Source organism: Lontra canadensis, unplaced genomic scaffold (assembly GCF_010015895.1).
Source record: "Lontra canadensis isolate GAN:19392208 unplaced genomic scaffold, GSC_riverotter_1.0 scaffold23, whole genome shotgun sequence".
Lineage (NCBI taxonomy): Eukaryota > Metazoa > Chordata > Mammalia > Carnivora > Mustelidae > Lontra > Lontra canadensis.
Window position 1 is genome coordinate 2,447,186 of NW_022631017.1, and position 23,278 is coordinate 2,470,463.

Below are 23,278 nucleotides of genomic sequence, written 5' to 3' on the forward strand. Positions count from 1 at the left end.
AACTGAGCCACCCAGGTGCCCCAGGCACTATGAATAAAGGTTCCCTGAGAGCCACTGTGGCTTGCATGAGGTCAGGGTGGAACTCCGAGTGCCATTTCACCAGGCCTTAATTCTGCCCTGCTTCATGCTGAGGACCGCAGGCGATGGCAGCGGCACAGGTCTGTCAGGAAGCAGCGGGATGGCAGAGCACCCCAGTCCTGCTCGGAGGACTTGGGGAAGCCCCCCAACAATTGGCTGTCTCTAACTCTTCCTAAGGTTGTTACAGGGATTGTGTCACAATCACTGAGGAGCTGTGACCAAGCTAACTTCCTTTGCATTAGTGTGATATTCCTAAAAAATCTCTGTTGACCTCCCTATGTGTTTCATTTTGCCTTCATTTTTCCTCATCTTCATAGCCCCGTGATTTTCCAATGGCTGAATGACACTCCTCTTATTAGTCATGGGCTGTGAGCACCACAGGTGGAATTTTCTCAAGCCTAATGTCCCTGTAAATACTTTCTGTGGATGATGTTATTGGATGGGAAACCCATTTGTGACGGTCCAACAGCAGGGGAGTGCTGGAGGCTCGTGAGCAGAGAGCCTCGGTTCAACTTCTGTTGCTTATTTGGAAAACTCAGTAGCTGTTTCTTTGGATTCATATACAGTACTCTGCGGTTTCCAAGGGTTCTAGCATGTGGCTTCAGATAACAATTAGGGCAAGAACAATGAGACAGATGCTCATCTCTTTAGAGAACAATTTCTAGCTCTTTATTAAGCCATCTTTTCAATCCAGGAAGTTCCCTGAACACAAGAGCATCATTGAAAGAGTCGTGTGTTCATTAACTTCAGAAGATTATCATTCTAGGAGCAAGAGAAATCAGGGCTACCCAAAGTTGGTGTGTTGTGGTTAAAAGCAGGGACTCAGGGGCGCTTGGGTGGCTCAGTGGGTTAAAGCCTCTGCCTTTGGCTCAGGTTGTGATCCCAAGGTCCTGGGATCAAGCCCCGCATCGGGCTCTCTGCTCAGTGGGGAGCCTGCTTCCCCTCCTCTCTCTCTGCCTGCCTCTCTGCCTACCTGTGATCTCTGTCAAATAAATAAATAAAATCTTTTAAAAATAAATAAATAAAAGCAGGGACTCAGATATTCTGGATTCAAGCCCCACCTCCAGCCCTTGCTAGCTGTGTGATGAGTAAAATTCTCCTTGCCTCGATTTCCTCATCAACACAGTGGGGATCATTAAAACTCCCCACAGATTGTGTAGTGATGACTGAGTAAGATAGCCTGTGCCAGAAACTGAAAGATGCTGGGCATATAATAAGCTTCCAAATGTTGGCAACGTTGTTATTTATTTAGTGAACAAACTTTTTAAAAAAATACTGTATTTATTGAGAGAAAGCAAGAGAGCGAGAACAAGGGGAGGGGCAGAGGGAGAGGGAGAGAATCTCAAGCCTACTCCATGCTGAGTGCAGAGCCGGATTTGGGGCTCAATCTCGGGACGCTGACATCATGACCTGACCCGAATCCAAGAGTTGGGTGCTTAACTGACTGAGCCACCCAGGTGCCCCAGTGAACAGACTTTTTTGAGCAACGCCTAAGTGCCATTTTAAAATAAAAAGGCAAATTACAGTGCTAGGTACGCATATGAAAAGACTCAAAACATACTATCAAATTAAAAGTGTAACTTCAAATGAAGTACTACAAACAAATTTTGAAACTATTTTATATACATATATTTATGTGTATGTATGTATGTGTATGTGTCTATGAATTCTATGTAAGTATTCAAGCATAGGAATACATCTGGGAAAAATCCGCTAGCAAGTTACTATCGGTGAAGAGACAAGTCAGTTTTTTCCAAGGGAGAGCTTGTACAGGGTAGAGGTGAGGCACCCATACAAGGTAGTTTTTGCTAATAAGTTGTTAGTATAGCACCCAATTGTAATATCATTTCTTACTATCATGAGTCTAATATGCTGTTTGTGAGGCTACAGATACTCATTCATGAATTCTGTAAACATTCAGGCAACACCACCGCATGCCACGCCCTCTGTGAGGCAGTGGGAACATACATAAGACCTGATCTCTGCCTTGGGGAAGATTTCAGGGTAGGAGGATTATAGAGATCACCAAAAATAAAAATGTCATCAGCACCAAAACAGTCACAGCTGCAGCCATATGATTTTTTATAACCCTGATGGAAACACCAGCCAAAACTTATGGAGCGTTTGCAAATGTGCCAGACATGCCTATGGATATTATTATGAATGTGATCTATGATTGTTACAATTATTGATGCTATTCTTTTTTTTTTTTTTTTACATTTTATTTATTTATTTATCGGGTAGGGGGGCAGAGGGAGAGAAAATCTTAAGCATTGACTCTGTGCTGAGCACAGAGCCCAACTTGGGGCTTGATCTCACGACCCCGAGATCCTAACCCGATCTGAAACCAGGAGTTGGTCGCTTAACTAACTGACTGTACCATGGAGGCTCCCCTTGATGCAATTTTTAACCAAAGCAAACTGATACAGAGTTAGAGAATCCGTGACCAGCACCCTCCTGTGACTGCTAGAAGTGTGATTTCTGTGCTCTGCCTTCCAGCATTACCAAGAATTTTGCCTCCCTGATGCCTTTCAAAAACCCAGCTCAGGGGTGCCTGGTTGGCTCTGTGGGTTAAAGCCTCTGCCTTAGGCTTAGGTCATGATCCCAGGGTCCTGGGATCAAGCCCCGCATTGGGGGGGTCTCTGCTCAGCGGGGAGCCTGCTTCCTCCTCTCTCTCCGCCTGCCTCTCTGCCTACTTGGGATCTCTGTCTGTCAAATAAATAAATAAAATCTTTAAAACAAAACAAAACAAAACAAACCCAGCTCAGACAGTGTGCATTGCATTGTTTCCAGGTGCCTTCCTCCCTTAACAATATATATGAAGTCATGTTGCTCGTACCTTAATCACACTGATTTCTCAGCCTATTTAAGTCCTCTTTATTGCATGTTTTTTTTTCTTTTAATAACCTGCCTTGAAGAAAGTTAAGCTGAAACCGCTGCTCAGCTTCCAAGATGTTACCACCCAAAGTGCATGCGCTTTTCTGCCTCTGCAGCTGCCTCGCACTGGTCCATCCTATTGACTGGCAAGACCTAAATCCTGTTGCCCAAATTAGATCATCAGGTAAGAGGTGTCTTTGTTAAAGGGCTTGAGCAACTGACCTATTGCCAGACTCGACTGACCCCAGAGCAGTTGCACGTGTGGACTTTTAACTAAGGTTAATTACAAAGAGGCTTATGGAGATCTTGTGTTCTGGGGCACGGAACAAAGCCTCCCTTTCTCCTGACTCCAACCGAAACTGAAGAAGCTCCCATATTCTTCAACGTCATGACGGCAGGACAGAACCAAGTGAGGCATTTTCAGGCAAACCAGAAACTCAGCTCACGACCACTGTAGAAAACTTCCTCAACCCGGCCCCTTATCTCTCTCACCATCGTAACCGGCCCCAACATAGGCGCAGTGACACAACCCCTTGGGGTTCCCTCAGAGGCAACCGCAAAACCTGCTCCCATGGAAGGGGAGGGACAGGCAGTTGTCTTGATCAACAGGTTTAGTTCTGGTTCGTATGGGGAGGAGATGAGAAAATGGCAGGTTAGGGTCTTGGGGCCCAGAGGGGAACGGTGTTTCCACTGTCATCACAAGGAGAGGAAGGGACAAGCTGAAGAGCTCTGGGTGAGAATGGACGTGAGAATGGATCTCTTGCTCGTTCTTACCTTGTAGTGGGAGGGAAGAAGAAGAGGCAGAGGTTGAGTCAAGCCCAGAAGAGGTGGCCTGAGTGAGGCAGCCATTTCTAGACAAGGACATGTGCCTTCACTAAGAAGGACCTTGACTGCAAAGAGCTTTGTGAATGCCTGCAAATCCCAGAGCATTGTGCTGCATCATCTTCTGTAGCCAGCTTCCCCTCAGGTGAACCGTGTAGGTGGCTTCTGAATGGTGTCATACTGTCTGGCCCCATGCCTGGTCACTCTGGATATAGCTGTTCAGGTTGGACGGGTGACTCCTTATTGTAACATTTACAAAAAGCTTTCGTCACACTGTGCCTGATAAATATTGCCCTGTTTCATAGCTAGGAAAGTAAAGGCATCCCTAGGAAGGACCATATGTTGTGTCTACATTTGCATGGGGAATGGTGTAATATCTCACAGGTGCGTTCATTCAACAACATGTATCAGGAAGCTGAGGCACTGGTGACTAAGACAGTGAGTTTGTGGACAAGCTCAAGGAGCTTCCAGCCTAGTTAAATTAGTTTTCCCATTACCTTTTCTAAGGATTGGAAACAAGGAGCATCTTACACTGTGAGAGGATTATCAGTGAAGAGACCTTTACATCATGTACTTTTTATTGGTACAGCGTGGGAATTTCAAAACACGTTTTATATCCCCTTCATTGTTGAAAATCATTGGAAGGCTGGCATTGGATGGGCAGAAACTTGGGGAAACAGACACTACTTTATTCATCTTTATAACCTCACCCTTGAACCCAGTGCCCCATTCTCAGTGCTCAAAAATGAATGCAAAAATATTTTGTAAATTACTAGAAATCATTTATTGAATAAAGGGTTAAAGTAATGGATGATTGTTTGTATTCTTCTAACCAAATGAATATATAGAAAGTAGGGTTATGCAGGTGAAGTATGGGCTAGAGATACCCTTTTTGTGAGTGGAGGACATGAAGCTATGTAAGGAAATACCATGTTCCTAGCATGTGTACAATTCATCTCAAATCCCAGGAATGGGTATCAGGAATACTTGACAAATGAACCCCACCGGAAATGTGTAACAAGATTCATAGCCCTGAATCGGTTCCAATGCTCCTCTTAAACAAAGGTTGAAGAAAAATAGGATGTGACATGTATAAATTCTGAACCACAAACTGTATCCTCTAGAGGGTGGCCCAGTTCTACCTGATAAGCCTCCTCCTGCCTCATCCTTCAAGATGAGCCCTGATCTAACAGATGGTTCGAGAAGAGGAAATCCAGGACCGTGACTGGATTAGCTGCAGGCTGATGAAACTTTCCTACAAACCACCCCCCGTCCCCCGCCAGCACCAAACAGCCACAGGGCTCTGTAGACTTACACCCCAACCCAGGTCAGCTCTAGGTCTCCCGAGGGGTCAAGTGTCTCAGACTAGACAGCCATATAGCCTCACCTTGACCTGTGGCTCCTGAAGGTTGAGTGAGGAGACTTTGTGGGAGGGCAGGTTTTAGAGAACCTGGGTCCTCCGCAGTGACTGAGAAAAGTTCCCCAAGCCTGTGTGGAATGGAGATCTCATAAGAGAAACCTTGTGTGACTCAGAACCCTTCCATGACTCTAGAACTAAACTCTTACTTCCAGAGGTGGCACCTCCAAGGCAGCTGTGGGCTCTCTGGGACTCTTCCTCAAACTTTGTGAGCCAGAGTCCTCCCCCTCAAGCCCAGTACCATCCCATCATGGCTGATGTGGGTGGGGTCACAGCAGAACAGGGCTGCTCCTCAAGGAGGGAGTCACATGTGGTATCTCCCTATGGATTAATGTCTCCCCGTTACACCACAGAGCATGGCTTGGTAGAACATCTTAAACGGGAAAGAAAGTGCCTTTCTAAATAGGACTGAAAATGTTCACCTTACAGGTGAAGTTGTTTTTTGTTTTGTTTTGATGTCTGAGGAAACACCTTGGATTTTGAATCTGCCCAGAGGGAAAAGGGTATGATATAGTTTAGATCTGCTAACACTCCCCTGAGGGCTTAAATTTGGGTAGTCAGAGTTAGCTAATTCTAGGTAAGGAACACACAATACCAGTTGTCTGCTGATGATGTGTTGTGTGCTGTGCTAGGCCCTTGACTTTCATCAGCACTTTATTCTTACAACTGTTCTGCAGGCCAGTCAAGTGCTTTTTGCCCCACTTCACAGAGGAGGATCAGAGAGGGGAGTAAATTGCCTAGGCCAGAGCATCACAGCATCAGAAGTCTAGCTGGGATCCTAACTAGGATCACCTAGCTCTAATGCCCCAGGTCCATTCATCTCCTGCTTTCCTTGGAACTCCCTCCTTACCTTTGAACTATCAGTTGTTGACCCGAGTGTCCAACCAGGTGGTCTGGTACCTCAGCCTAGTGCTGTTTGTTTGTTTGTTTGTTTGCCTAGTATTTTTCAAACTATAATAAGCAGAGCTTTTCTGAGTCAGTAGAATTGGGTTAAGGCTAAAGAGCCTGCCTGTCCAAGCTCCAAGGTTCATGTTCAGATCGGGGAAGTGGTCTTTGACATGATCTGAATCAGAGCAGAAGCTAAGGGCAAGGCTGAAAGTATTAGGAGGTGATAGTCTTAAGTACCTTAGAGAAAGGGCTGTGTGCACCTTGTTCTTGTATACCCCCAAAATACTTTGCTTACATCGGGCCCTTAATAATTATTTGTGTGTTTTACTAGTTGGGTAAAGAAATGAAGGAGACCAGAAACTAAGGGGTGTGACTTCATTCCCTTGGAATTTCCTCTTGCATAATAAAGTCTGGTGTGTAATGAAGGACAGCGAGATAATATTTACCTTTTTTTCAGCATGGGCCAATAAAATACAAGCTCTGATGGCTGCTGCAAGCATTGGCCAATCTAAAATCCCCAAAGGAAATGGATCTTACTCTGTTGGTTGTACAGACTTGATGTTTGATTATACTAAGAAGGTAATGCTTTGATTAATACCACTTAGCCTTATAATCTAATATTGACTGTTAGTATTGCCCACTAAAATGATTTGAAACCTGTCCTTGCCCTCACCTGAGAACAACTCACGTTGCCATTTATCTTGTCCCATTGGAAGCCTTTTGCAAGTTAGTTTGTTGCTGTCATCTGACCAGTTTATCTATAAATTCTCTTTATTTTCTCCATCCATCATGGTTGAAACCAACATGCTTATGCTTTCTTTCCACTCAGAAAGCATACTGACTTTGTTCAGTCACCACAGCAGCTTAAAATTTTTTTTTCTGGACCTCTCTGTGAACAACAGAAGTATTTGGGTCTTCACTAACTAAATGTGCAAAATAGCTATTGGAACATAATGGAGAAGGAACCTCACTAAAAGTATGTTAATTTCTTTCCTCTACAGGGTACCTTCTTGCGTTTGTATTACCCATCCCAAGAGGAGGACCCCCACTCTGACACCCTTTGGATCCCAAACAAAGAATATTTTTTTGGTCTTAGTAAATATCTTGGAACACATTGGCTTATGGGCAAAATACTAAGCTTATTTTTTGGTAAGATTCCCATTTGATCCTCCAGAATATAAGAAAAGCTGGAAAACAGCAGAAGTTTCAGGCAAAGATCAAAGTAGATTTTCTCCAGTCTAAACTTCTCTTCAGAGGACGAAGTGTTTCTTAAAAGCGAGAATCAAGGGTTCTCATTTGCTTTGTTCTACATATATGGGGGGAGATGGAGGGAGTGAAAGTGTCAGATTTTCCAACAGCCTGTAATATCTGTCTCTGGCTGGTCTTTAATTTTCCTGCTCACATACTGTGGAGGAGCAGTAATCTGATGAGTAAGAAGCAGGCTGGCTGTCATGCCCCATGCCCTGGATGCTTTGTAGGAAAGGGAAAGCCAATTTCTCCCCTATGGTAAGTGAGGGGACTCCATCCTCATTCCCATCGCCCATCCCCAAGTACCAGGTTCTCTCACCAAGACAACCTGCTGGGCATTCATGACTTCGTTTGTCTACCTATCACTAATATAGATGTTTCCTTATCTGTTTGCTCAGACACTACTGTTGGGCCAGGGTTAACCAAGTCTTCAAACTTCCCTCTCAAAACTACCTACAACTTCCGGCATTTATTTTAAACTTCTCCGTGGAGTTCTCTTAAAAACCCCTCTACAACAGAAATGATGGAAATGTAGCTACACCTCTATATGGTGCTGAATAAGTTACAAATCACTTCCAGAGCAGTCATCACATCCAGTCTTCATGACTGCAGCTCTGTCTAATAAAGGAGAAAATGGAACACAAATCACTTAGGGTAGCGATGACAAGAGCAGTTGAGAAGTGAAGGAAGGGAAGACAGTATCTTCCATGTTTTGAGCCACTTACTAATGTCATGAGATGAGTGCTTTGCATATATGTCCTACTTATATACCATTCTCACAAAAGCCCTATAAGATACCATTTGCTCCATTTTATGAAAGAGGAATGGGAGACTCAAGAGTTCTTGGAACTTGTTCAAGGTCAGTTGTAAGTAGCGGAGCTGCATCCAAGACCACATCTGAGTATGAAGTCAATGGTGTGTTCCTCTTGATCAGAACCAAATTAGAAGGAAAGGAGTCCCTGATTTGAAGATTCTGGTTCTCAGTGTAATGCTCCTGCAGTTCATTTTGGTTTCAGAATATTCCCTTTGAAGTTTTGCCAACACCTGGGCTTGGCACTAAGGAATAGCCTTCCTGAATACACCTGTAAGTAGGAGACTGTCTTATCTTAAGCACAGAGCTGGCAGTGAGAACAGATGATTAATGATTTTATGGTCTTGAGAAAAACTACATGCTTCAGGTCCTTGGTCGGTAGGTATCTAGTAGCAGACTTTTTAATGAATTGACTAGTAGTACATTAAAAACATAAGTATGAATTCTGTGGGTTAGGATTTGCACTAAGAAGATGTAAGTTAAATTAACCAGGAACATTCAAGTCAGAGAAAACACTAATTATCATCTCTCACTGTTGTCTAGGTTCAATGACAACTCCCACAGACTGGAACTCCCCTCTGAGGACTGGGGAAAAATATCCACTAATTGTTTTTTCTCATGGTCTTGGAGCATTCCGGTAATGTTTGAAAGACTGAGCAATTTGAATTCTGAAGGACCAATGACCGAATGCATCCCGCCCCACCCCCCCAAAAGAAGAGCAGATTTTAGAATATCACACTGGGTCCTGTCTTGGAGGAATTGGGGTTCCTCAACCCTCGGCTGTGGTCTGTTCATCAGTCCAGGCCTATCTTGTCAAGTAGTTTCTTCCTTCCTTCCAGCTCATGGGGACTAGCCTCATGACAAGAAGAGAAGGATTTACATTTTTGGCTGTCGCCCTTCTATGTTGTAATATTTACAGTCTCAAAACCATGCCCTGGGTTAGGCCTTCTGAGAACTTGACACCAAGATTGGATTACCTGTAAAAGACTTTTATTGAGAGAAATGTCTGTGAAGGATAGAGGGAACGGAGCAGGAAAAGATAGGGAGAACCTTCAGATCATGATGCAGCTTGGACACATGGGAAGGAGATGTGGAATGGTGAGATTGGGTACAGAGTCTCAGATTACAGCACACTTCAGAGAGACATGGGACCAGGCCAACTGAGGGAATGCTTGACTGGAAGTTGCTCATCAACAATTCTCACCAGAATGGGCCTACATTAGTGCCCACACTGCCCAGTCACTGGGTTCTGCTCACAGGAAGCTTAGCTGGTGCTGATAGATCTAGAGGGGGAGGGGCTCGGTGGGGTCTTTAATCAGCTATGCGCTCTGTGGCATGACCTCTGAGTGGCACATTTTCATGACCTCCACTCCCTCTCCTCTTCCATCCTTTCAGCTGCCTACCTTTCTTCTACCTCAAAGGATTAGAAAGACTTTCAGAAATCGGTGGATTTTAGCTGGCAAGAAGTTGGGGAGTATCTGCAATAAGAAATTACCTTCAGGGAGCGCCTGGGTGGCTCATTGGGTTAAGCATGTGACTCTTGATTTCAGCTCAGGTTATGATCTCAGGGTCATGAGATCGAGTCCCATAGCAGGCTTCATACTCAGCAGGGAGTCTGCTTGAGATTCTCTCCCTCTCCCTCTGTCCCTCCCTCTGCTCATGCTCTCTCTCTTTCTCTCTCTCAATAAGTAAATAAATAGATAAATCAAAAGAAATTATCTTTGGTACTTTAATCGTTGTCCACCTAGTTATTTAATTTCTACTTGACCAGTGTTTGGCAATTCCAGTCTGCTCCCTGTTTCTATAAATAAAGTTTTATTGAAACACAGTCACATTCATTCCAGCTTTTACATTGCCTGTGGCTACTCTGGTGCTATGACAGCAGAGTTGAGTAGCTGTGACAGATACTGTATTGCCCACCAAGTTGGAAATATTTATATCCCAGCCTTTGACAAGAGAAGGTTTGTTGATCCCTCCCTAAGTAGGTTGTGTTTTTTTAACAGTAGAAGACAGAGTTCCTACTACCTCCCTTTGGTTCTCTACTGCCCTTTCCTACTGAGCGCATATGAGAAGACTGTGCAGAGAGAAGAAGGGAAAGGGGGTATGAATGCAGTTGCTTAGCACATGATTCTTTGTGTCCAGTCATTTAAATAAGAGTTGACATGTGTTCAGTCTTTACCCTGTTTTAGACATAGTTACAAGCACTGAAAATGTATTAACTTACTTGATCGTTTACAGTAATCCCACCAAGTACCCTGCCATTACAGAGGAAGGGTCAGTGACTTCCCCAAGGCAGACAGCTCATCAGTGGTGGACCAAACACAGGGATCGGACTGCAGGTCCCATTCTCCTAAGCACCACACTGCATTGCCTTCCTACATACGCTGTCTTGCGAAAACTTTACAACTGTTCTAAAGCAAAGGCATTATTAGTCCCATTGTACAGGTGCTGACAAGGAATGTAATTACCTAAAGTCATATAGCTGATAAGTAGTAGGGCCAAGATTAAAGCCCAGAACTCTTAAAAGCGATATTTAGACTCACTGCATCAGGATTTCTCAATCTCGGGACTATCGACATTTGTTGTCGTTTTGTGGTTTTTTTTTTGTTTTTTTTTGTTTTTTTTTTAAGATTTTACTTATTTATTTGAAAGAGAGAGAGAGTGAGAGATGAGAGGGGAGAATGTCAGAGGGAGAAGAAGGCTCCCCGCAGAGCTGGGAGCCCGATGCGAGACTCGATCCTGGGACTCTGGAATCATGACCCAAGCCGAAGGCAGTGGCCTAACCAACCAAGCCACCCAGGCACCCAGGACTACAAAAGTTTTGCAGGAAATAATTTCTTACAGTGGAGGGTGGTTCTGTGTGCTCTAGGATGTTTAGTGCTATCCCTCTACCCACTAGAGGCCAGTAGCACCCTCTGCCCATCATGATAATGAAGATACCTCCAGATGTTGTCAAATATACCCTGAGGGCCAGAGCTTTGAGAACCACAGCTATCTGGTTTACACCCCAGGCATTACTACAGGGGTATAATGGCTCCATGTTCCCAGGTTTATTAGCGGACCCCCCCCCAGGCGTGGCTGGTAGTTTAATGCTTTCCTCCTTTTATTTTGAAGAACAATTTATTCTGCTATTGGCATTGATCTGGCATCCCATGGGTTCATAGTTGCTGCTGTAGAACACAGGTAGGTCACCTGGGCTCTAATTTTCAGAAAATATTTATAAAAAAAAATCAGTGAAATTGTCAACTGTGGTTACATGATGAAGGAAAACAAAAAAAGACTGGGTTAAACTATCAAGAGTTAAAAAGCAGCTAGCATTTCTGGTGTTTATTGTGTGCCCTGTTCGTACACCATTATTTAGTCTTTGTAAGAACCCTTCGAAATGGTTACTGTTACCACTGTTTGAAAGAAGAGGGCAATGAAGCTGGAAAAGGTCAGTAATTCGCCCCAAACCATACAGTGGGTAAGTGGCAGTCCTGGGATTTGGTTTCCAGCAGGAGTCTCCAGCTGACCTCCTAGAATTAGAAGATGGAAAGGGTGGACTTGACCTGTAGCAAAGACGTTTTCTTGGGGGCCTCTTTGATATGAAAACAAACAGAGTGGAAGAAGACTGGGAAGTCAGAAAGATCAGAGGGAAGTTGGGGATGGGGAGCATGGGAGGGGAGGAAGGAGAGGAAGAGCGAGGGTAAGGCATTGACTCTGTTTGATTGTAGAGATGGATCGGCCTCCGCGACTTACTATTTCCAAGACCAGTCTGCTGCAGAAATAGGAAACAAGTCTTGGCTCTATCTCCAAAGCCTCAAAACAGAGGAGGAGGAGATGTCTGTACGAAGTGAGCAGGTACGTAGCAGCCGGAGGGGAGGGGGCCTGGAGACTAAAAAGTATATGTAAACGGGTTAAGGCTTGCTCATGTCATTTATGTGCTTCCAGGGGAGCTCCTCGCTCTCCTGTTTCCCATTTCCCAACGATCTGTCAGAAGATTCTCTGAGAGACACAGTTCCCTTAATGAAAAGTCTGGATCATAGTAAAAACAAAGACAAACATACATATCCTGAGAGAAGACAGTACATATTCAGAATTCTTTTGCAGTAGAACTTCTCATTTTAGAATCTCAGACATGCTAGAAAAGAAATTGACAAAGATCTTCCCTTCCAAGGCAATATTAAAGACCGATGCAATATGGAATAAGTAGTAAGATCTGTGTTTGAATGCTGATGCTGTCACTTCAGGGTGGGCTGATCTCGGACAAGTTACTTACTCTGTTTGACCTCTTTGTTTGATCTGCTACAACATAATGAATAATAACAGCATCTTTTTCACAAGAGTGTCTGGAAGATGAGGTGAGAGCACACTGGCTTTCACCTCTGGGCCAGGTTTTGCAGTGGGTGTTTCATATATATGTCCTTGCATGTAATCCCACCCACATTTCACTGAGGTAGGTATTGCCATACAACAAATGGAAGCTCAGAGAGGTTGTGTACCTCATCTGAGGTCACACAGCAGGTAAGCACCAGAGCTAGGATTTGGATTCAACTATAACCTGCAAAGCTGGAGCCCACGTCATGACGCTGGTCATGTTCCAGTCACTAATCACTTAGACATTTCCAGTGTAGAAGCAATCAGCCAGGTTTCCCACATGCAACGCCTACACAGACTCTAAAATAAGTGCCACAGCTTTTTACTTTGTCATTTCCTTTTTCTAATCATCATCTTAGGTACAGAAAAGAGCAAAGGAGTGTTCTCAAGCTCTTGATTTGATTCTGGACATTGATCGTGGAAGGCCAGTGAAGAATGTCTTAGATTTAGAATTTGATGTGGAGCAATTGAAGGTGAGCTTAAGAAAAAGCCATGTCCCTTGTCCTGTCATTCTTCATTGTTCCTCTTCATCTGCTTTTCTGCTGTAATGCAAGGCTTGACATCACAGAGGGCTGCAAATTAAAAAAAAAAAAGATACACGAAGTATTACAGTTACGAGGAATGCATTAAGTTGCATAAGATATGAAATTGCCAACAGCCAACAGAAAGAGCAAATTCTCTGGTTCAACTCAATACGTCCAGTGGAAGTAGTTAAATTTCTGGATGGTTCTTGCATATTTTTGAGCTTGATCCTGCAGTGGTGGTCAGAAGTTTTCAACAGACTATTGAGAGGAGGTAGAAGACTGTCGAAGTGGACCGCATGAACACAGACCCGAAATTGTGCATGGGAAATGGAGGATGGGATAGAAGGAGCAAGAAGTACTTCAGTTCAGGCAGAAGATGATGGTCTGTTCTCCTGATTCAGCAAAGAGTTTGTTGTCCCTTAGCCCGTCCCTCCCTCTCCTGCCTCCGTGCTTTTGTACATGCTGTCCTCTTGGCCTGACACATTCTTCTCCCTGAGTCTTGCTTACTCTCCAAGTCAGGCATCACCTTCCCCAGGAAGCTTTCTTGGACCCCACTGCCACCCCTGGGCTGCTGAGCTATCTGTCACGTGTGCTCCTTGGCACCACCCTGTTGAACGCTGTTGTATCTGCATCACATACCTGTACCTGGTCCTCCACTGGTAGACTGTGCTACAGTGAAAGTGTAGTGCTTGAAAGTGCTCTACGGTGCCTGGCATAGAGCAGGTGCACGATAGATATGCAGGGAATGAACACATGAATTAAATGTGGAGTGGGGAGAGGCAGGAGTCAGCAATGATGTCAGTGTTTCAAGTGTGGGTGCCTAGGAACTTTGCCTAGTTTACTTTGAACTTCTACGAATGCCCAACATGTAGATTTGTCTATATATATGCCAGTGTACGTCCATGCATATGTATGTGTATGTATATGTGTGTGTGTGTGTGCATGTGAGTGTATGTGTGTATGCATTTCTTATACAAGAGATCAAAGTACTTAACCATGCCCATGCAATGAACACAAATTTTAGGATGTGAAAAACCGTTCTATTCTAAATGCCTGTGAGACAGTGATGAATATATATCGTGCTATTTCATACAGGACTCTATCGACAGGGATAAAATAGCAGTAATTGGACACTCTTTTGGTGGAGCCACCGTTGTTCAGACTCTTAGTGAAGACCAGAGATTCAGGTAAGAGAACGAAGAGAAAGAAAACTAAGTTTTTGGAAGACAGAAAGCTATAACCCATGTGAGAGAGAATTTTTATCAAACTCTTTTTTTAAAAAAGATTTTATTATTTATTTGACAGACAGAGATCACAAGTAGGCAGAGAGGCAGGCAGAGAGAGAGAGGAGGAAGCAGGCTCCCCGCTGAGCAGAGAGCCCGTTGTGAGGCTTGATCCCAGGACCTGGGATCATGACCTCAGCCGAAGGCAGAGGCTTTAACCCACTGAGCCACCCAGGCACCCCATTTATCAAATTCTTAATGAGGAAAGGATCCTCCAGGGTTTATAAGTCTGTTCTTTTGCCTCCATAAAGTACTCTGTATGAATTTTCCCAGACAGAAACCATCTACCTCACTTGCTACTAAAAGCTTTCCCCACTCCTATATATTTTCCCTCATCATTCTTATATATTTGCTTAAGGGCTTAATATTTTCACTTGGAAATCTATCCATATATATACATATACGTGTATATACATATACATATACATATGGAAATGTATCCACATATATTGGAAATCTATGTATCCACATAGATTGGAAATCTATCCACATATATATGTATATGTATATATATGGATAGATTTCCAAGTGAAAATATTAAGCCCTTAAGCAAATATATAAGAATGATGAGGGAAAATATATAGGAGTGTATATGTGTATATATATATATAATCTATCCATATATATATATATGTGTATATATATATATAAAATCTATGACATAATGGTTGTGACATCAGTAGTGTATCTTACAGTATTTCTAGATTTCCCCAATATGCCAGGCATTTTTAAATTGATTTTTTTTTTCCATCTTTAAGATCGATAGAGGTCTTGGAGTGCCTGGGTGGCTAAGGCAGTTAAGCGTCTGACTCTTGGTTTCAGCTCAGGTCATGAGCTCAGGATCTTAAGAACTAGCCCAGGTTGGGCTCTGCACTCAGTGTGGTGTCTGCTTGAAATTCTTTCTCTCTTCCTCTCCCTCCTCCTCTACTCCTCCCTCCACTGGCTGTCTCGCAAATAAATTAAACACACAAACAAATAAATAAAATATTATTTCACTTAATATTTCACATAATTATTTCACATAACACCCTAGAGGGTATTATGCTAGGTGAAATAAGTCAGACAAAGATAGTTATCTTATGATTTCACTGATAATGTGGAATTTGAGAAACAAGGCAGAGGATCATGGGGGAAGAGAGGAAAGATGAAATGGCATGAAACCAGAGAGGGAAACAGACCATGGGACTCTTTTTTTTTTTTTTAATGAACATTCTTCTTTTATTTGGAATTTAAATGGGAATATTTTTGAATCACATCATTAAGAACAGTATTTGATATATATTTTTAGAAAGTGCTTACAAAAAATTTTTTTAATATTTTTATTAACATATAATGTGTTTTTTGCCCCAGAGGTACAGGTCTGTGAATCATCAGGCTTACACATTTCACAGCACTCACCATAGCACATACCCTCCCCAGTGTCCATCACCCAACCACCCCATAAGAGTCTCTTAATCTCAGGAAACAAACTGAGGGTTGCTGGAGGGGAGGGAGGTGGGGAGGGATGGGGTGGCTGTGTGGTGGACATTGGAGAGAGCATGTGCTATGGTGAGTGCTATGAATTGTGTAAGACTGATGAATCACAGACTTGTACCCCTGAAACAAATAATAAATTAGATGGTAATTTAAAAAAATAAAAAATAAAAATACATAAAATCTTTTTTAAAAAAAATGGATAGAGGTATTAAATTATAGTTGTTTGGGTGAGAGTCAGGACCCGGTCCCAGTTTTATAACTTAAAAAAATACCTTCTTTCTTGAACCATGGCATCACAGACGGGATGAACTCATGAAGAGCCAACCATCTAGAAAATGGGTAGGAAGGACCCTTTGTGAAACTTCATCTCACAAATTTTTTTTTTTTAAGATTTTATTTATTTATTTGACAGACAGATCACAAGTAGGCAGAGAGGCAGGCAGAGAGAGAGAGAGAGGGAAGCAGGCTCCCTGCTGAGCAGAGAGCCCGATGTGGGGCTCAATCCCAGGACCCTGAGATCATGACCTGAGCCGAAGGCAGCGGCTTAACCCACTGAGCCACCCAGGCGCCCCCAATTCACAAATTTTTAAAATCAGTTTCTATAAGGGAATTCTCTTCTTTTGCCCATTTAGCACATAAAATGGAGTGTCCAAAAGGTCCGGAAACATAGGATAAACTTACTTTTTTTTTTTTTTTAAGATTTTATTTATTTATTTGACAGAGATCACAAGTAGGCAGAGGGGCAGGCAGAGAGAGAGGGGGAAGCAGGTTCCCTGCAGAGAGCCCTATGTGGGGCTCAATCCCAGGACCCTGGGATCATGACCTGAGCCAAAGGCAGAGGCTTTAACCCACTGAGCCACCCAAGGCACCTCAGGATAAACGTACTTTTAAAACGCAAGTTACCTTTTCAAATGATATACCTTGTATGTTTTTCTTCAACCTCCAGACACTTATCCAGGTGAAGTACCTCTACCTATAAAGCAACTGGTCCAACAGTTAATTGTGAAAAAGGCACAGTAAATGGACTTCATGGTGTCCAGAAGGCCTGGAAACATGGGAGCAATAATGCATATATTGTATGTCTTCAGACACCCCATCGTTTTGGAGAAACTCTTACTGAAAAGTTTATTTTGAAAGCAATGTAACAAAAATGATAAAACATTTTAAAGATACTCTTATCTTTTTAAGGTCACAATTCCTAAATGTCTCCTAAAGAAAATGATTATGTAATTCCAAGTCTGCTACCTTATAAAGCTCATCATACTCCCTTCTTACACTGAGGTATAATACCAGTGAGATAACCCACAGTAAACCAGGATGGTGTATGCCCATTAATCCTAACGTCATTAGAAATTCGCATGTCCGTCAGCGTGTCACCAGCCTTCTTTTGTCATTGTCCCTGAACTCCTGCAGATGTGGTATTGCCCTGGATGCTTGGGTGACTCCGCTGGATGATGAAATATTTTCCAGAATTCCTCAGCCCCTCTTTTTTATCAACTCGGAACGGTTCCAATATCCTGCTAATATTGAAAAAATGGAAAAGTGCTACTTACCCGGCAAAGAAAGAAAAATGATTACAATCAGGTGAGTATTAATAAGTGATTTATTTCATCATCTGAAACAGAAACTTGAAACTTGGATACACACCAAAAGATACCATTTGGTAGGCATGATAGAGTCGTTAAATGCATTGTTTAGACTTCCCATGAGGGAGAATATGAGATAATTTAAGGGTCTAAGTGCATTTATGCTTGTTCTTTTTTAAAATGCAGATGTTTTGAAATGTGTTAATGTAAGTCCTTCCTATACTGATAATTAAAATTTGCATTAGGATACAAGAGCAGGCTTATGTATTTGGGAGCTGGGGTAGGGAGAAGTATTCCATCAACAGGCTAGACGAGGAACTCTTTGGGGGAAAAAGGGAGAGCATCTGTTGAGATCTGCAGTGTGTACCTGTTTCAAAAGAATATGGATTTGTAAATTCCCCCAAAGCTATAATGGGATGCCTTTGAGCATCAGCGATATGCTGGTATCATGGGTGTGAAAAAGAAACCCCAGCAGAGTTTTGAACTCACAACGTGATGTTACAAGGTAGAGCTCATCCCTCTTCTGAAACCTGGCTTATTTCAAAGAAGACAAGAAGAGGGGGTGGGAAGGAAACACAAACCATGTAGGCAGTAAACGCTATGGGGTCAGAGAATGGAGGCTTTTCCGCCTGAGGTGTTCAGGACAGGCTGCTGGGAAGACAAGAGAGTAGAATTGGTCTAGAAGGATCAAGAGACTTTAGATAGTGAGGAGGGTCTAGGTAGTTTAGTTAAAGACCTCAGTTTAGCTTCACGTGAGCTAAGGACTTCAGTATTTGGATGGGCAAGTATTTAATTTTAAAGCAGAAATAATGCAGAATGCCTAGCCTCCCTCAACTCCACTTCTTTACTAGGCTTTTACTCTACCTTATTTTTTTTTCCTTCCTTTCTCTGCTAGGAACCTGGAAATAATAGCTCATATTTCATAGTTCGTGCTTACTTCCAGGTGCACTTTGATTCCTGTAGGCTAGCTCCCCAAACCCCCACCAGCATACTGGAGCTCACCCTACCAAGGACATAAAAGACCCTGCAGGCTATTTGCCACCTGGACCCTGCTCTCTGTATCCATTCGAACTTGACCTTGTGGACGTCCCTGTTTCTCCCCCCAGGGGTACTACAACCCTACTCTTCGCCCTTCCTCCCATTGGTTTGACCGCTCCCTCCCTCTCTCCTGCCATGGTCTCCTCCTGAGGCCATTCCACCAGTGTTGGTAGCATCTGGGCTTCTGCTCCTGACCCTGTTTCCAGCTTCTTTGTGTTTCTGACATTCATGTAGTGATTGGAAGCAGGGAAGAAGGAGCGGAAGGCAGATGGCTCTGGTTCAAGTATAGATAACTGGGAGTGGTGGTTGGTTTATAAGCAGGAATAAAATAAAGAGGAAGGGGGGCACGGTAGGGGAGGGGGTGCTGGAAAGATGTATTCTTATAATCTCTTAGCTTGAGCTCGGGAAATCTGGGTAGAGATGTCTGGCCACACACTGGGAAAATATAGAATTTGCATATTATACATGAAACCTGTGCAGATAAGACCACCAAGTGGGTTAAAATTGATTTGAGAACAGAATCTCGGGAAATGCCTGTATGTATGTGAAGAGCCAGTGGAGAACAGAGTGGTTAGGGGAAGAAGAGAAGGTACAAACAAGAAAGAGATGGTCAGGGAAACAAAGAAAAAAACACAAACCTGCAAGAAAGTGTCAAATGTCTGAGAGGCAGTAGAAAACTACTGCACCAAGGAAAAGGCCATTCTACTTGATGTTAGGCTGTTGGTGGATTTAAGGAGCAGCATAAATGATACCTATAAGATACTTCCAGCTTAAATAATAAAAGGAAAAGGTTTTGGGTTTTTTTTTTCCCTTAAATCTACTTTATCCCAGGCTTCTGTGCAGTGTGCTTTGACTAGCATCAAATAGATACGAAGTTAGGTGGTGTTGGTAAGCAAATATAATAGGCTTCTGGCTCTGAGTACGCAGTCCCTGCAAAACATAATACGTTGCATCAGCTCAAAAAAAAAAAAAGAAAGAAAGAAAGAAAAAGCTGGAATCATTTCTTCTAAAGCCAAGATGCCGCTGAAGACTGGAATCTTTGTTTACCTAAAAGGGAAGATCAATATATACTCTAAGATCCCTATACGTGCACCCTGTGACCCACAAATACAACTAAAGAGATCAAATCTACAGGTTTTATTTCCTTGGTTTTTCAGTACATAGCCAGAGAGGCCAGTATCCTTCCTGCACCCTAACTACAGAAATAAGTTTGTCAAACTGTGTGATTTATAACTCTCCTTTCTCTTTCAGGGGTTCAGTCCATCAAAATTTTGCTGATTTCACATTTGCAACTGGCAAAATAATTGGACACATATTCACCTTAAAAGGAGATATAGATTCAAATGTAGCACTTGGTCTTAGCAACAAAGCTTCATTAGCATTTTTACAAAAGCACTTAGGTAAGAAACTAAGAGTATTTCATGACATAAACCAGGTGATCCTTAGGACAAAACTCTCTTAATCCAGCCTTAGTCCTATTTTAACTGTCTCCAGTTGGTTTGCAATGTAATAGGGCAGTAAATCAGTTTGCAAACAGAAGCATGAGAAATTTAATTCTGCAGCTTGCATGCTCTGTATCACGGACAGCGAGTCTACCTGTTAAAGGGAATAGTTCTTCTGGGCGCACTTGGTGGACTTCCATGCTGAGGGTCCTGGCTGATCTGCAGGTGCCTAGCTCCATCACTTACACAGAAGCAGTGGCCAGGGCTGTAATCATGTCATTAGTGAGGCTATGCTGCCACCTAGAGGCACTGAGCTGTTTCATGCTCTCAAAAAGTTTACTATGCTAATATATTACCATTTTTATTTTACAGGACTGCAGAAAGATTTTGATCAGTGGGATTCTTTGATTGAAGGAAAAGATGCTAATCTTATTCCAGGGACCAACATTAACATAACAAGCCACGATGTCAGTCTACAGAACCTTACAGAAACAGAGCAATAGCATTTAGATTAAAGGCACTTTTTTAAAAGTCTTGTTTAAAAACAGTCTAAAAGTGTATGTATGTGTGTGTGTAGGATTTTAATGTATTTTCTCAAATAACTCATATTGTAAAATGTAGACTATACCATAAAAGTGATTGAAGCTTGGACTAGGATTTTTTTTTTCTTAAAATGTAAAGACAGATGTATATTAAAACCATGCCAGTCTAAATTTTGGTTTTAGTAAGATGATGCTTTTTTAGTGTCAAACTTAATAATGACTTTTACATTACTTTAGTGGACAAGTATATCAAAACGGGCACAGTGCTAATGAAAACGTGTTGCAATGACATAACACTCCTTAAAAATACAATACAGGAAAAAATACAAGTTTTCATGCATTTTTTTTTTTTAATTGTGAGTAGAATTGAGTTTTAGCAATGTGGTATTCTAGGTAGAATTTGGAAGCACTTCCCTTTGACTTTTGGTTATGGGAAGAAAAATTAGATCAAGCAAATGGTAAAAGCATTGTTTCACCACAAGACTAGGGATACTCAACAATTTCAATATGGTAACTAAATGGGGCCTGGCCAAGGATAAGGATATTGGAGACAAGGCAAAGGCAGCAGATTAAGATGGATGAAAGAGAGTTTGTAATTTGTTTGCCTTTACTTAATGGTTTATCTCGGGTGGATTCTTCCTACTCAAGGAAGGTGCATAAGACAGGCCAGGGATTCCGGTTACAACATATTATTCACCGGAAGGCTGCGAAGGTAACAAAGGAAACATTCAGAGTACTTTTAACTGGTTGATTTTTCCAATTACTTTGATGTTCTTTAATTCTGTACGAAGTTGTGGAAGCAGAATAGCCCAACACAGGCATATGTTGCTTTAGTGGGCTTTGCAATTTATTGCATTTCTTACAAACTGAAGTTTCGAGACTTGAGTGGAGGAAGTAACAACAGATGGGGTGGAAACAGAGAACTTGAATTCAAAGTGGGGCCTGAAGAGGGGACTGAGTTGCTGCAATCTCTTGATAAGACGTGAGTGGCTGAGAATGGCTGCTTATGGATGACCAAAGAAAGTGGTTTCTTGAGCTGGAGTCTGCCCCTGGTGGAGATGCTATGAAGGTTGTTGAGATGACCACAAAGGATTTACAATAGGAGTTAACCCTTCACAGAGAAAGCAGCAGCAGGGCATGAGAGGACTGACTCCAATTTGGAGTGAATAAAATGCTGTCAAAGGGCATGCAAGAGAAACTTCATGGAAGGAGAAGTCCATCGAAGGGGCAAATTTCATTGTTGTCTTTTTTTATTGTTTTGTTTTTATTTTTTTAAAGATTTGGACAGAGAGAGGCAGTAAGAGAGGAAACACAAGCAGGGGGAGCAGGAGAGGGAGAAGCAGGAGAGGGAGAAGCAGGCTTCCTGCTGAGCAAGGAGCCCAATGTGGGCTGGATCCCAGGACGCTTAACCAACTGTGCCACTCAGGTGCCCCCACTGTTGTCTTATTTTTTTAAATTGCCACAGCCACTCCAGCCTTCAGCAACCGTCCCCCTTGATCAGTCAGCAGCCATCAACACAGAAGAGAGACCCTCCACCAGCAAAAAGATATGACTCGGGGCGCCTGGGTGGCTCAGTGGGTTAAGCCGCTGCCTTCGGCTCAGGTCATGATCTCAGAGTCCTGGGATCCAGCCCCGCATCGGGCTCTCTGCTCAGCGGGGGGCCTGCTTCCTCCTCTCTCTCTGCCTGCCTCTCTGCCTGCTTGTGATCTCTGTCAAATAAATAAATAAAATCTTTAAAAAAAAAAAAAAAAGATATGACTCACTGAAAGTTTAGGTGATGGTTAGGATTTTTGTTTAGCAATTAAGTTTTTTTTTTTAATCAAGGTATGTATATTGCTTTGTTTAGATAATGGTATTGCACGTTTAATAGACTACACTGCAGTGTAAACATAACTTTCATATGTACTGGGAGACCAACAAAAGTCATTGACTAACTTCATTGTAGTGGTTTGGAACTGAACCCATATATCCCCGAGGTAGGCCTGCACATGGAGGTAAAAAGCTCAAAACTTGCTTATATATCTGGGAGTCAAGGGAAATGGGTTTTGTTTCCCGAGGAATATAAAAGCGTGTGACACTCATGAGTCAAGTATATTTTGGCTTAGTGGTGGTCTGGTTCCTGTGAATTCTCCACACGTGTTCAAGCCTGTGTGAACAGGGATACTCGGTTTCACAGAGAGCCTGGTTAACCACTCCATCCCCACCCCTTTTGCTCAGTTAATAAGTGACCATGTATTTTGATGTGATACTTCAGCCTATCTTAAGTGTTTTACAGAGCAAAAACGCTCATTTTGAGAAATCTGACTTCTATCCTATAGCCATTCTGATTTAAAAAATTTTTAAGGTGTTAAACTCCTTAGCATGAAACTGAAGGCTTTCTATAATCTGGCCCTAAGGTATCTTCTCAGACCTTTTCTGCCACTAATCTGTAGCTGCATCACCTATAGGTGTGAACCCAACTTGTCTCCTCTTATCCCAGGGACAAGCAGTAGGCTTTCTACCTCAACTATGTTTACTGCAAAACCCTCACCTCTCTACTTATTGAAACTGTACCCACCTTTCAGTGTCCTTAGTTCTCACTGCTCCCCCATCAGGCTTTGGGAGTCTGATTATGTTTCAGATGTGCCTCTTTCCCCTACCTGCACAAAGCAAACCTCCTTACTCATTTTGGAAATGGATAACCCTTCCAATTGTCCTGATGTCTCATTAAGTAGCATTTTTTAAAAAATCCTTTATCAGTGGGCCATGCAGATGCTAAAGGAGAATATAACCATGGAGAAGACTTAGTGAGTTAAAATTTAAAAATATAATAATGACCCAGTGCACACACTGGTTTTGCAGAGAAAAGAATACTATTTCCTGTCTTAAAGGCACTTTGAGAAAGGTTTTA

General features: G+C 42.6%; 1 protein-coding gene across 3 annotated transcripts in view; it reads left to right on the forward strand.

Moving 5' to 3' along the window:
• The window catches only part of PLA2G7 (phospholipase A2 group VII), a 38,528-nt gene extending 18,125 nt beyond the window's left edge, over positions 1 to 20,403 (forward strand). Inside the window, exons 3-13 of one of the 3 annotated variants that reach the window (XM_032862000.1) lie at positions 2,996 to 3,139; positions 6,540 to 6,661; positions 7,084 to 7,231; positions 8,685 to 8,778; positions 11,256 to 11,324; positions 11,855 to 11,981; positions 12,857 to 12,970; positions 14,117 to 14,208; positions 17,194 to 17,364; positions 19,656 to 19,804; positions 20,219 to 20,403. In XM_032862000.1, the coding sequence (XP_032717891.1) occupies positions 3,031 to 3,139; positions 6,540 to 6,661; positions 7,084 to 7,231; positions 8,685 to 8,778; positions 11,256 to 11,324; positions 11,855 to 11,981; positions 12,857 to 12,970; positions 14,117 to 14,208; positions 17,194 to 17,364; positions 19,656 to 19,804; positions 20,219 to 20,349 (1,326 nt within the window). In that variant the 5' untranslated portion in view covers positions 2,996 to 3,030 and the 3' untranslated portion in view covers positions 20,350 to 20,403. The remainder of the gene's footprint in view (positions 1 to 2,995; positions 3,140 to 6,539; positions 6,662 to 7,083; positions 7,232 to 8,684; positions 8,779 to 11,255; positions 11,325 to 11,854; positions 11,982 to 12,856; positions 12,971 to 14,116; positions 14,209 to 17,193; positions 17,365 to 19,655; positions 19,805 to 20,218) is intronic. The other 2 variants (XM_032861999.1, XM_032862001.1) reach the window with 2 other exon arrangements.
• Positions 20,404 to 23,278: the final 2,875 nt, after the last annotated feature.